The 14,204-nt window shown below is 37.2% G+C and overlaps 2 protein-coding genes across 5 annotated transcripts; both read left to right on the top strand.

The window, feature by feature from the left end:
- Nucleotides 1-1,908: 1,908 nt before the first annotated feature.
- Nucleotides 1,909-6,071, top strand: LOC133726075 (geranylgeranyl transferase type-2 subunit beta 1-like). Of its 4 annotated transcripts, none has more exons than XM_062153544.1 (10): nt 1,909-2,113; nt 2,750-2,897; nt 2,982-3,132; nt 3,249-3,365; nt 3,598-3,664; nt 3,858-4,006; nt 4,771-4,904; nt 5,127-5,225; nt 5,336-5,411; nt 5,750-6,071. In XM_062153544.1, the coding sequence occupies exons 2-10, from the start codon at nt 2,844-2,846 to the stop codon at nt 5,848-5,850; spliced, it is 948 nt and encodes a 315-aa protein (XP_062009528.1). In that variant the 5' UTR covers nt 1,909-2,113; nt 2,750-2,843; the 3' UTR covers nt 5,851-6,071. The 4 variants fall into 4 exon arrangements, with proteins under 4 accessions (XP_062009528.1, XP_062009529.1, XP_062009527.1 ...); XM_062153545.1 differs by having other exon boundaries at nt 2,841-2,897; XM_062153543.1 differs by having other exon boundaries at nt 1,911-2,113; nt 2,844-2,897.
- Nucleotides 6,072-11,409: 5,338 nt separating this feature from the next.
- Nucleotides 11,410-13,460, top strand: LOC133726076 (xyloglucan endotransglucosylase protein 6). The gene is made up of 4 exons (XM_062153547.1): nt 11,410-11,861; nt 11,950-12,050; nt 12,384-12,577; nt 12,855-13,460. Exons 1-4 carry the CDS (start codon nt 11,438-11,440, stop codon nt 13,282-13,284), a joined length of 1,149 nt encoding a protein of 382 aa, XP_062009531.1. The 5' UTR covers nt 11,410-11,437; the 3' UTR covers nt 13,285-13,460.
- Nucleotides 13,461-14,204: the final 744 nt, after the last annotated feature.

Genomic DNA, 14,204 nt, shown 5'->3' on the forward strand with positions numbered 1-14,204 from the left:
TCAATGTTGGAGGGCTGCATGCCAACAGCCTGATGTGGAAAGAGAACCTCCACTTAGAGAGGCGGCTAGGTTTCGGGAGCCACATGCTCATTTCGGTGGTCTTAGGTTTCAATTATCTTTTCCTTTGTGTTTGTTTCCTGAACAACATGTGAAACTCTTTTATGGTCAAATAAGTGTTATAATTTAAAAAATTGATGTCTTTCTCTCTGACTCTCGCGAGAGAGGGTTCCCGACGGCAATTAGATTTGGCTGGTAATACACGTCCTAATGTTTTCCCTAATTAAATTATGTAACTCAGTCCATTGATGGACTATGTCAAATATGGTGCATGCGTGCCTTGCAAGAAATCAAAGATGAAGTTCAATTCGGTTCAGATAGAAGGAAAAAGTGAAGGACTATTGATGCATGTTTTGAGAAATAGCTAAATTGAAAAATTAGAAATTCTTAAAGTTTCTTAATATGTAGTAGGAATTTTTTATGTGCCATTTCGTTTGTGTTTCATCAATTATTTATATATTCACAGGGCTCTAAATTGATGTCTAGAAAAATTATTATTTTAAGCATTTGGCGAGGTTATTATTTTTGTACATTAGCCTGAGTTAAGACTACATGCATTTATTATTTAACTGAGGTTGTTAATTTATCGAACATTCGTTTATCGAGATTTTAGCGCAATGTCAAAAGCACTTGTAGATGGTTGTGTGTGTATCAATACTTGTAAGCTAAAAAGCCATATTAGTTTCATAAACTTTCCTCAGTTGATTTACCTTATTTTGAGATATCAATTGACTTTGGATTTTTGATTTTCAGGTCTTTGTTATGGTTTGCTTCACCTAGCTAACAACAGCTTTAATCCAACCTCTATCGATCGAGTCAAGGAGCTCCAACCTTGTCTTGTGAAAATCTGTGTACTGCCTGCGAGAGGGTAGCTTAATTGGTTAAAGCAAGGTGTGGCGAATTGTGGCTATTTTCATAATGTGTTGGTTTTTTGTGATCAGATCTGATCGACGATCTAATCTTCACGTCAGGCGTTGGTGGTAAGGATGAGATCGACTTTTCTCAAGGAGGTGAGGTACCGCGAAGTAGACATTGGATCGGGGAAAAAAAGGATAGAATTAGATTCTACAGTCCGATATGTGTTGAATGTGACTAGAACATAGATGATTGATAAGACAATAAGAAGAATTATCTAATTAATATGAAATAAAAATTGATGGGTGAGGGTTCCAGCAAATGTTGGTCTCTTTTTTCAAGACTAAGTGTGTAGGCACTTTGCAAACATGATAAAACATACTATCTTATGAAATTTCATCAACAGTACATACATGTTAATTTCTGAATGAAAATTTTGTTACAATATTAACAACAAATTGTTCACAAACATGTAACAATGTTCTAAATTGAGTAATCATCTCAAACAAAACTAAAATTACACTTAAAATGACTCATATTACTGCAATGACAACAAATGTGTTGTCATATTTGTAAATGTGTATGTGACATGCATGTAAGTACTTGAGAATTTCCTGAATTGAGATTATTTATTTCAAGGTATAAACGTAGTGTTTCTATTTCTCGCAAAGTTTTAAGACTGATTATTCGGATTAATGGTAAGCTTCCTCCTTCATGGCTTCTCTCTCTCTCTCGTCCAATTCCCAAAATCGACGCAATTTCTCAGATGATTTGCGAGATATATATCCAATGGTTAATTCGTCCTTATTTTCGTCTTCTTCCCTCAAAATCAAACATATACCAGTGTTTTTTTTTAGTTTTTTTTTTTAGAATGAACATATACTAATTAATTAGTTGAATAATATTGAAAATGATCAGATGCGCATTTGATTGTAAACGTCTTTGTAAATACAAGGTTAGGCCCCTTAAAACAATCAGACATTCTTCGCCACTGCTACGTTACTAGACGATTTGTTTGGGCTTTTTCTTTATTATCATTGGGCAGAGGGTCCGCGGTTGATTAGCATTTGCTAAAAGGAACGGGGTTAAACAGCGAGGTGTACGATGTCGTTTTTCCGCCCCTCTGTTCTAACTTCTAACTGAAATGGAGAAGAAGACTTGAGCAGAGAAGACACAGCAAACTAGTTGCAGAAACATCAAAGTAAGTTTCGTCTCCAATTCTGAACTCGTCTTCGTCTTTCAATCTTCGTTTCACTGCTTATTATTCCCCTTTTATCAATCTTATTATTCTCTTGGGTATTTTGCATTTTCTTTACTGTTTTGATCTGTCTGATCGATTGCTTGGGAGTTTAATTTAGTGATTTGAAGTTTTTGCACATATGGGTTCACTTGATCTCAATATTTTATGGTTCACATTTGCCTGATATTGTATGTACTTTTCAGTGGACTTTGTTATTTCAGAACCTTTGCTAGTTTGCTAGGAATATAATTATGGGAGTCTGTTGATGATGATTTAAACTTAGAGAGCTAAATAGCTATTGCTGGAAAGGCTGATAGTGTTGTCATTGATTAATCCAGAGAGCGCAGTGTACTATCCAGATCTAAAATACATTCTGTGTTCATTAGTAAAGGCAATGAACATTGAAACAAAAATGAAGTCTGTCTTCTGGTTTTGTTCTGGGGATATACCAGCACCCTACATTTGTTTCAGCCACGAGGCCGATGCTTACATTTATTCTTCTTTTATTGTATTACTGTCTCAGTGTCTCCTCTATTTTCTCTTCACATTGCTGTTGACCATCGTTTTATGATCTCTGGTTGTCATTTGCGCACCCAGTTTGCACTCTCTGTATCAACCTCTCTGGAAGAGCCACTCGAGGCATATTAGGCACATTTTACCATATCTTTGCCTAATATTGAAATTTTAGCAGATGGCAGAGCTGGCTGCTCGGAAACATGTTCAATTCATTCTATCGAAAGCAAAGGTCAAATTTGAATCCAAGTACACATATGGATGTTTTGCTTTATAGATTATACATAATATTGACAACAAGGTAATGCTATTTCAGGAAAAGGATTCTTATGAATCAGTTCTGATGGAGCATATAAGATTGAATGGGGCATATTGGGGTTTGACCACTCTTGATCTTCTTGGAAAGCTTGATACTGTCGATGTCAATGAAGTTGTTTCAGAGGTCCTCCAGTGCCAGCATGAATCAGGTATTTAGCTTATATAAATTTCTTCCCAACAATACTAAACTTGTACTTTTATCTTCATTGCTTCTTTGGTGATTTGGAGTTGTAAGAAGAATGTTGATTCAGTGTGGTTTATGCAGGTGGTTTTGGTGGTAACATTGGACATGACCCACACATACTTTATACCCTAAGTGCCGTGCAGGTTTTGGCCTTATGTGACAAGGTTGATGTTTTGGATACCGAAAAGGTTGCAAATTGTATCCTTTGGCATATATTTTTATTCTAAACTTTGAAATAAATCTGCATTACCTTTTGAATTGGTCAATGGTATTAGAAAAATTGTTACATCTTGTGTTGAGAGGCTGCGTATAAATCAGAGCTTACAGAAGTATATTGAACAGAGACAGGAATTTACTAACTATGCAACCAACTATAGAAAGGAGTGTGAATGAATTTAGCAAATTTTGTCTGGCTTAACATTCAACTCAGATATAGCTGGGCTGCAAAATGAAGATGGCTCTTTTTCAGGGGACATGTGGGGTGAAGTTGATACGCGGTACTCTTTTGATTTCCTTTCTGTTTGGTATCTTATGATTTGTTAAGTTACCGTTCCTTTTTTTAAAGCATGATTGACTAACAGTTTATTTTCTGTTGTTAAATGAAAGATATTCAAAAGAAAAAAATAAAATAAAAAACTACAAAGCAACTAAGAAATATTTTTTTTTTAATAATTTTTCTTCCTTTTTTAGGTTTTCGTATATTGCTATCTGTTGTCTAGCATTACTACATCATTTGGATAAAATTAATGTGGAGAAGGCTGTATACTACATATTAAGTTGTAAAAATCACGATGGCGGATTTGGATGCACGCCTGGTGGAGAGTCTCATGCTGGTCAAAGTATGTTATCTACCCAGAAACATTTCCAACTCTGTTATGTTATGCACACACCTGGTGGCGCTGTTATTCACTCTCTGTTTAATGCTTCATCATACCGTCATGTTATGCATCCATTTTTGGCTTCTTCTTTTTCTCTTTTTTTTTTTTTTCCTTTTTATTTGTTTGTAATTTTTCTTGTTATATAAGTTCTGTTTAGATTTTCCAGTAGGTTCATTCTTAGGATAGATTCAATCATTCTCAATCAGTTGTTTTTGGAGGAGGGAATTTCATACATTATTCAAGGTGTTTCCTTCTTTTCTTTTCAATGGCAATAGCAGTATAGCACCTGTTCTTGCTAGTTAAGTTTTAAGCTTAGGTTGTCATTCTTTTGTCTTTATTTTGACTCGAAGTATTGTCAGTGACATAGTCGATTTGTTTGAAAGATGGATCTTGTCATAATCTTTTATTCCAGAATAAAAATCAATAATCATGAACTGGTGCAAGGCCTGGTTGAATTTGTCTACTGATTTATTATGCCATATGTACAATCTGTTGACAATTTGACAGAAAGGTAATTTAACAGAAACTGATCTTGAGTGTAACTTATCTGGTACATTGATCCATATCTCCTTAAATCTTCTGTCCCAAGCATATAGATGTATCTTCATCTTAGTATAATGCAACCACATGTCTGATCCGGTAATGAATAGTGATCATGCCGTTTTATTATCTATATGTCAATATTAACTCAAAACTGATGTTCTGCTTTATCCATTGTGATGCAGTTTTTTGTTGTGTGGGTGCTCTAGCTATCACGGGGTCTCTACATCGTATTGACAAGGACCTTCTTGGATGGTGGTTATGTGAGCGGCAAGTGAAAGCAGGAGGTCTTAATGGCCGTCCTGAGAAGCTTCCTGATGTGGGTGTTGTATTGTATTTTATTATTTTGCTGAAATAAAATTTTTGGTGTTACTTTTATCATTCTTGAACTACCTTGATATGTTTGTGATTCTTTTTTTTTTCTGCTTTGGTGAGTCTTAATGGCCATCCAGAGAGATACTGATGTGCATGGGGTTCATAATTGAAATGTTTCTGTTAGCACTACTGGACTTTTCTTCACTGCATTTGTGCTTCATTTCAGGTGTGCTACTCATGGTGGGTTCTATCTAGTTTGATCATGATTGACAGAGTTCATTGGATCAATAAGGAAAAGCTTGCCAAGTTCATTTTAGACTGTCAGGTTTTACACAACCTATTTGTACATTTGGAATTTAGGAGTTTCGAAAGTGAAATTCTAATCATGAGACTGAATTTAAATGAGATGTTGTGGTTAATTATTAAAAATTGCAGGACATTGAAAATGGAGGAATTTCAGACAGACCAGATGATGCATGTGATGCCTATCATACCTACTTTGGTGTAGCAGGTATACAATTGCTTTGGTTCTGCCTTTATTTATTTTCAACATTTTGTTACTTAGCCTGTTGAACCTTTCTGAATGATAATAGTAGATACCCAGTCGGAGCCTCTGCTTCTACTGTTCTACATTAGAATAACCTGAAATGTTTACATAAGAAGATTTAAATTCCTCATGTGCTTTTCCTTCTATAAGTATCTCTTGGCAAGTGAGATTAGGTTTAAGCAAAAGAATAACTTACCATATATACCTAAGCTGCCCTTGTCGTGTAGTATTTTTCTTTGGTATTTGCTGTTTGCTTGCCGCAGTTTTTATCACATGACTGAGGTTGATGCTTTTTGATGCAGGGCTTTCCCTCCTTGAGTATCCAGGGGTGAAACCCATAGATCCAGCTTATGCTCTGCCAGTTGATGTTGTAAATAGGATTATCTTAGGCATAAAGGAGTAGAACTCTTGTAAGAACTCTAATTTGCATTTCTTGCAATTGAAGGCCTTTATCTCTAATATATTTATAAACTCTTGACAGCTTGAGACATAGTTAGCACACTCGAGATATAGTAATTCACTTTGGTGCGGGATTATGTAATTTCTGGATATCCAACTTGTTTAAATAGAGATGAGGAGCCATTCAGTTATGAAGTACTGCAATTGAGAGTGCTATTTGATCAAGTTCTTCTGAAAAGTAGAACTCAGATTTTTTTTTCTCCCTGAGATATGGCATTACATCCTGTTTCTTGGAAGCTAAAACGTCGAATAATATTCAAGAATAGTTGGTACTTTTTATGTTGTATAATTTGAGTAATTGGCACCCCAAGAAATGGTTAAATGAAGTTTACATGTCTCATTACCACAATCAATACAATCACACGGTTCACACCCACTCGATGATAGATGAATATCTCAGTTATGTTTTGTGCTTGGAACTAGTGACAATAGGGCATCGCACTTTGGAAAATTGCATTGTACCAACTGCGGCTCCTGATTCTCAAACAATACTCTTAGGTTTTGTTTGGTTCACAAAATTTGCTTGTCGGAAAATGCACGATTCTGATTACAGGAGACTAAAAAGTGAATGATTCCCATTAAAGGGCAAGAACAAAACCAAATCCCAGGTATCATTGGGCTCACAAAAGGTCATCAACATGAGCCAAATCTCTCTGATGGCTTCCAGGGTGGTGTGTTTGCACTTTGCAGGTTTGCAACTTGCAATTTAATTTGCAAGAAAATAATAGACACACAGAGAGAGGTAATGTTTGTCTGCACGTGACATCAAATTTTGCATCACACACATGTCTATGTGTATATTATATTGTGTCACGTGTGCCAGATTGAGCTTTTACATTTGGCTCTTTCTTTGATTGTTGGAGATTTTCAATGAAAACAGCCGTCACCTCCCACCACCCATGAAAATCGAAACCCTCAAATAATTCAGACACATTTCACGTGCCCAGTTCGCCTCTGTCATCGTTTCTGTAGAAACTGTTGGGATTGGCAGCAAGTATGAACCTGGAGATAGAGCAACTAGACGTCAAAACAGCCTTTCTTCATGGTGACTTAGAAGAAGACATTTTCATGGAACAACCAGAGGGATTTGAAGTTGAGGGCAAGGAGCATATGGTCTGTAAGCTGAAGAAGAGCCTCTATGGACTCAAACAAGCTCCTCGCCAATGGTACAAGAAATTTGAGTCATTCATGATAGACAATGGATTCAAAAGGACAATCTCAGATCACTGTGTGTTCATTCGAAGAGCATCTGAAGACTTTATCATGTTATTGTTGTATGTTGATGACATGTTGATTGTAGGTCCAAACTCAAGGAAAATTGAGGAGTTGAAGGAAAGGTTGAATGAATCCTTTGATATGAAGGATTTGGGGCCTTCAAAGAAAATTCTCGGCATGCAGATCACTCATGATAGAAAGAAAGGTCAGTTGTGGCTATCACAAGAAAGTTACATTGAAAAGGTGCTTGCGAGATTTCACATGGACAAAGCAAAATCTGTAAGTGTTCCTCTTGCTACTCATTTCAAATTGAGTAAGAAACAAAGTCCTTCAAATGCAAAAGAGACGGAAGAAACGAAGAAGTTCCTATCATTCTCAAATTCGGCAGAATAGAGAAAGAGAAAAGATAGAGAGAGCTAGAGACAGAGAGTTGTAAAAGGAGAGAAAGAAAGTCCTGCTTTTACAATATCCTTGTGAGAGTGTATCCAAGAGTGTTTCTCTTGAGAGTTTTTCCTCTAGTGTTCTAGAGAGATTGGTGATTGTAATCCCATTTTCATAGTGGAAGTTTTTCGGAGTTTGTCCCGTGGTTTTTTCCCTTCACCTTGAAGGGTTTCCACGTTAAATTTGGTGTCTCTTTATTGCTCTTTATTTGCTATATTGCTGCGTACTCTGTTAACATTCCCAACAGAAACCAGACCAGACCAATCGTCACTGATGGAAGAAAAAGAAATACAGCCCACCATTCCTTAAACACATTAGCCAGAAATGTAAGGTTTTAAATTTCTTGGTTACAACCTATAAATTCCGTCGATATTTGTTGAGCGATATTTAAAATATCTTCTAAACTAGCTTGTAAGTTATAACTAGCAATGAGTTAAGATCATATCTTGATAGTTTGTCGCGCGATATTCAAAATATTTTCAAAACTAACTTGAAAGTTATAACTACTGATGAGTTACAGTTATGTAATTACAAACCATATTTGATAGTTTCTCAATAGTTATGTAAGAGTAAAGTGAACCACTTTTTGGGTACAAAAGATGGCAGCTATAGGGCATAATCACATCGTCTATTGAAATTTTATATTAAATTTACACTTCATTAACTGTCATGTGAAATGAAATGCAGGTTATTCGGGTAATATAGTTTACTTCTTATAGTATGGTTTATTTAACATTAATCTTAGTGTAGATGTATTTGCGGATAGTCTCATATCCAATGGTTAAAGCCTAGATTACATGTGATAGGCTAGCAGATTGGCAAAGTGGAGTTAGATTTGTGAGGAGTGATTGTGAGCAGATTGGATAAAGTCATGAGACATTGAAGGTAGCATCATCATCATCATTGTGATCGATAAGACATATTGACGTGAAGATGCGTGCACTCTACCATCCCTATACTCCATCACGAAAGTCCTTGTTTATCTGACACATGCTTTATTATTTAACTTGGGGGTTTTTTCACAGGGCTGTCGATATTATCCCAGATATTTTATGCTATATCATCGAGCCCTATATCGGTTGGCATTATTGCCTCTTTTTCATTCCTTTTCCTAATTTTCAAATCCCAGAAACGTCATCAAATTTCATATGTTTTTTTTTTTTTTTTCTTTCTTTCTTTTTGAATAAGAATCCGGAATCCATGTATGCCTGTATGGTTTTTCTCCACTGTAAAGTTGCAATCTGTGTGCTCCATGGTGGTTTAGATTGAATCTCATAGGGACGAAGAAAATGATTGCGATCCAAATATAGAGAGGTCTGCTGTGATTCAATGCATACATGAATGCTTCGAAAATTAACTACCAAAACTGGGTCGGGTTTATGAGCTGGTTTGCCAAGAATGGTTTCTGTGACCCCATACCCTGAAGGTGATGAAGCCTGTTGCCTATATTGCTTCTACTAGTCTTTCCCTATATGTAGATTGTAATGATGGGTCACAGGCTCATAGCTATCTCCATCCCCTTTGGCTCAGAGACTGTTTATGTGTGCAAGAAACCATCAATTGCAATCATACTTGCTGGCAGATGATTTGAATTTCTAAATACGTGAAACCTGTTTTGAATTTTATTTTTACTTCATTTAGAGTAAGCATGCAAAAGATGTGTTAAACATTGCGTATGCATATAACTTTAGTCGGTGCGGTGTATTGTGACTTGTGAGAATGAAATCACAAGAGAGAATTTATATTGCAAATTTAAAATGAATATAAATTTAAATCTATTGTTTTGGTAAAATTTCAGTAACGCTCTCTATAGTTTGTGTAGTCGACTCATTCCTCTTCATATTCTAAGGGTTGTATGCATACTCATATTTTTGAAGCTCATAGTGACATAGTGTGGTAGAATACAAAACCATTAAATAAAGAAGTAAGATTATTATTTGTCTCTTAACGGAACCTCTTTTTTTTTTTTGGGCAATGTACGGAACCTCCTTATTTGTTCAAAATCTCCTCAACTAGGATTTGGGATGATGGATGAACGCTAGAGTCACATGAAACCAATTTTAAAACTTTTTTTTTTCCTTCCTCTTTTTTAAAGAGGATTAAAGAATTTCACTCCTATCCCCATGGTGACTCGAACCCATGACTTCGTTATTAGGTAGTGAGTGCTCTAACCACTGAAACCAATTTTAACACTATGACTCTAGTGGTAGTGAGATAAACTAAACGAAACTGAAATGAACTTTTATCACACTCGTTAATTTATTCTCTTTCATTATTAATTAGTATATTCTTCAATAATGTAATAACCTTTGTAGAAAGGAATAATTTTTTTTATTTTTTTGAATCAAAGGATAATAATATTAATCTTTACTGCAAGAATCGTACTCCATGCAATTGAACGCTACGGTCCAAGTAATACAAACGGCACGGCCTCTGTCCTACAATACAGTCTCACCAAAATATCTCAAGCCATTTGGATCCGAGCCATTCATTGCTTAAGCTTAGAACCTTTTCTAAAGGCTGTATAAAGCACACTTCGTAATTCGTTAAAAAAAATGTGAAATGTAATAATGTACTGTAAATACTTAAAATGTTAACCACTTTTTGGTTCTTTCCAGTAGCTCCAACACTTCATTAATTTTAGTCACGAGTAAATATGGCTTCCACAGTTTTGGTATATAGTTTTTTAATTGCTTGTGTGGTTTACGGTGAAAGCATGATTAACCATTTGTATTAGAGCATAAAGCTTCTAATAATGGAGCATCAAGCACTATAATAAATGGGGCATGACTATGATTTATCCAAGTTGGACCACACTCACCCATTTTCTCAGCTTCTCTAGTACTAATGAACTATAGTGGGACTCCCATTCTAAAATCAATGCATACTTTAATGCTTTCATACTTCACAAAACAAACAGTATTAAGAGCGAGGCTCTATATTCCTCTTTTTTAGGGCCAATTGCATTGAGAGGCCTAATCTGGTTATAGTTTATTGCTCCTCCTCTTTATAGCTTGTTGAGCAAGTCTTGTAATTCCAACTCCATTCTCCTCAAAGATTAGTGCTTGAGAAGACTATTAAAAAAAAAAAAGAATGCAGATGAAACATTTTTCACTTGCCTTACACAAAGAATGAGGTATTTGTCTTCTTCATACATTCGAGTATCAAATCAAAACATTTTCATACCTCATCTGACATTTGAAATAGAATATCGATCAAAATTTCTATGACCTAAACAACGCAAACAAACTTTACATGAATACTGACTCTTTCATCTTCCCGATGTATTTCAATATAAAACCAAACACATTTTAGCGTCTCATTTAACTCCTAACCGACCCAAGTTTATTATCAAGCTCCCTTCCTAATTTTTTTTTTTTAGGGGCTAAAATTTTTATGAATATGGCACGCATTTCAAGCAGTCGACTGAAGAAAACAAAAGGTTTAAATTGCCATTATGGATTTTGCGTAGTGCGATTGTACAACTGAGCTGGCACACTGCCACTGCCATCACTCAAAGTGAAAAAACAAAAAACAAAGATAAAAGCGAACCCTTCCCACACACACCGAGATTCCCACACCACGCGCTCCCACCCGCGCTTTCCCCCCACTGCCACTGTGCCACTTCAGTTCCCGATCCCCGGCTTTCATTCGTCCCCAGCGTTTAGGCCCCACTTCCCTAAACGCTCGAAATTTCATCGAACTTGTCTCATCACCAGTGACAACTGGCCAAATCAGTGCACCAGCTGGAACCCTTCACGTGCCGAGTCCTGATTGGTCCAAATCTGTACCCTTTACTTTTCCGGATTAGGAACATGTCGTAGCCTAGCGCAGTAGTGCCCCCCTCCACAGGCGCACAGCTTTGGCCAGCTAATATGTGGGAGCAGAGTAACGGCTACATTTTAAAATCATCGAAATTTGATATCGTACGTGGCGGGGTTACGTGGAGGCTGAACTCAGATGACGTGGACTCTTGGGGGTCCCGACTCCCGAACTCAAATTTGGGCTATAAAAGGTGGTGTTTTTCTCGTGTCTCAGACTCAGAGCTCTCTCACTCCACTCCACTCTTCTTTACTAATCCCTTTCCTTCTTCCTCTAAGCTCTTAAGCTCTTCTTCAATGGCTACTACTTCAGCCTCGAAAATCATGTCTCTGTCTCTCAGTGTGATTTTGGGTCTCTCATTGTTCTTGGGTCTGGTCAGCTCGGCCAAATTCGATCAGCTTTTCCAGCCCTACTGGGCCTCCGACCATTTCACATACGAAGGCGAGCTTCTTCATATGAAGCTCGACAAATTTTCCGGTATGTGGAGTTTTCATTTAAAAAGATCCGACCTTTAATCCATATGAACTCTATTGGACTAATGTGATTGTGGGTTTGAAATTTTCAGGAGCTGGGTTTTCATCCAAGAACAAGTACATGTTTGGCAAAGTGACCGTACAGATTAAGCTCATAGAGGGTGACTCTGCTGGAACTGTCACTGCTTTCTATGTGAGCAAAATTTACCCTATCATTTAATATTTTAAATCTGTGCATGCTTTATTAGATTGAATTCCTGGGTGGATAACAGCTCAGCTAGATTGGATTTAGTTGCTCCTACCTACTCGATCTCTGTTCCCTCATGAAAATTCTAAATCCCTGCATTCATTGTTTTTGTTCTCATCCAGTCAATCCTGATTTTTTAACTATTCATTTTTGCCCTTTATTTTAATCTCAGTAAATGATGAAAGATTGTAACTTTATATAATCAATTCCTATTGTCTTTATGCTACTGCAAATTAATGCATACCATCAACTCTGACAATTAATGTTATCGAATTATAGATGTCATCGGACGGTCCACTGCACAACGAGTTTGATTTCGAGTTCCTGGGCAACACCACAGGGGAGCCTTACTCTGTTCAGACCAACCTCTATATCAATGGCGTCGGCAATAGAGAGCAAAGGCTCGACCTTTGGTTTGACCCTACCACGGACTTCCACTCCTACTCCATTTTCTGGAACCAGCGCCAAGTAGTGTAAGCACAATTACTTACCCACTCTCCAGTAAATAGTTTTTAACCCGTGAGAGTCATCATGTAATTGTCATGATACATGAATCCAGTGTGGGGTATATAAAAGTTGGAAAGCAAAACAACGTAGGTTGGGTACCCCATGAAAAAGGGCAACGAATCTTGCATGATGATGTCTGATTTGGTCCCATTTGGCCTTTGCCATTAGGAAGAATAATTGTTATTAGTCTCATCTTATTCTTCTTAATCTAATAATACTAATACATTGTTTCATTTCTTTCAGGTTTCTAGTGGATGAGACCCCAATTAGGGTACACACAAACATGGAAAGCAAGGGTTTGCCCTTCCCCAAGGACCAGCCTATGGGGGTATACAGCTCAATCTGGAATGCCGATGACTGGGCCACACAGGGCGGGCGGGTCAAGACCGATTGGTCCCATGGACCCTTTGTTGCATCTTATAAGGGCTTTGCCATCAATGCCTGTGAGTGCCCGGTCTCCGTGGCCGGAGTCGATAACGCCAAGAAGTGCACCAGCAGCGCAGACAAGAAGTACTGGTGGGATGAGCCTGTGCTGTCCGAGCTGAACGTCCACCAGAACCACCAGCTGGTGTGGGTTAAGAACCACCACATGGTCTATGACTACTGCACTGATACTGCTAGGTTCCCAGTCACTCCAGTTGAGTGTGTGCACCACGGTCACCACCGCCACTAGGGTTTTCAGAAGGGTAATATGGGAAATGGAATGTTGTGTAAAAAGGATGGGTTGAAAAGGCATAAGACATGTACTCCATGTTTCATTTGTTCCATTTTTTGGTTTCTTGGTTCAGTTCTTAGTTTGTACGATAGGGAATGATGGTTATCAATGTGAAATATGATTTCTCTTTGCCATTGGGGTAACTCTTTTTTACTTGGTTTTATTTACTACCAGACAATGTACTGTGAACTGGGTACAATATCGTCACGGGCGAGTTATGGGGGAATTGAATTTGGGTTTGATGGTAATGGGTAGGTGGGGGGAATGGATATGAATGCAATGAAACAGTGAAGGAAAACAGAGGAGAGTCACAGTGTGGACCCTGAATTTGGTCATTTTTTTGTGGGGTGAGGTTTTGGTTTGGGGGTACCCTCCTGGCTTTTGTGAATTGTGAATAGTCTTGGAGCAAAGTGGAGGAGACAGATGAACAAGGGACGCTCTTGGATTTAACAAGCCAAGAGGTAGTTGTGTGTAATCATTGAAGAGTCCTCATAATCAAACAGAGGTCCTTTCTGTAACTAGGAACACTCTGGGTCCATCGCAAAAGAAGCTGCAGTCATTAGCAATTTTTACTTTTTTAGCTATGCATGTGAACGAGTGTGACTTGTTTTACTTTTACACGATGAATCAACTCTAGAGTTTTATGTCATCACCGAACAAGAAAAATATGTATATTTAATATACCACTCTTTTTCACAATCTAATATGTTCATAAAGTGATAGTTATGTTTAGGTAGAGTCTGGGTTTTAATTTTGATTAATTTGAACATGTGACTTGTTTAAATAATGACTACTCGTAGAGCTTATATAATGCAACTGTATATACATTTTTTTTTTAACTTGTACTATGTATTCATAGAATTAGAGATACTCAAATA

This window comes from Rosa rugosa, chromosome 1, assembly GCF_958449725.1.
Source record: "Rosa rugosa chromosome 1, drRosRugo1.1, whole genome shotgun sequence".
Classification (NCBI taxonomy): domain Eukaryota; kingdom Viridiplantae; phylum Streptophyta; class Magnoliopsida; order Rosales; family Rosaceae; genus Rosa; species Rosa rugosa.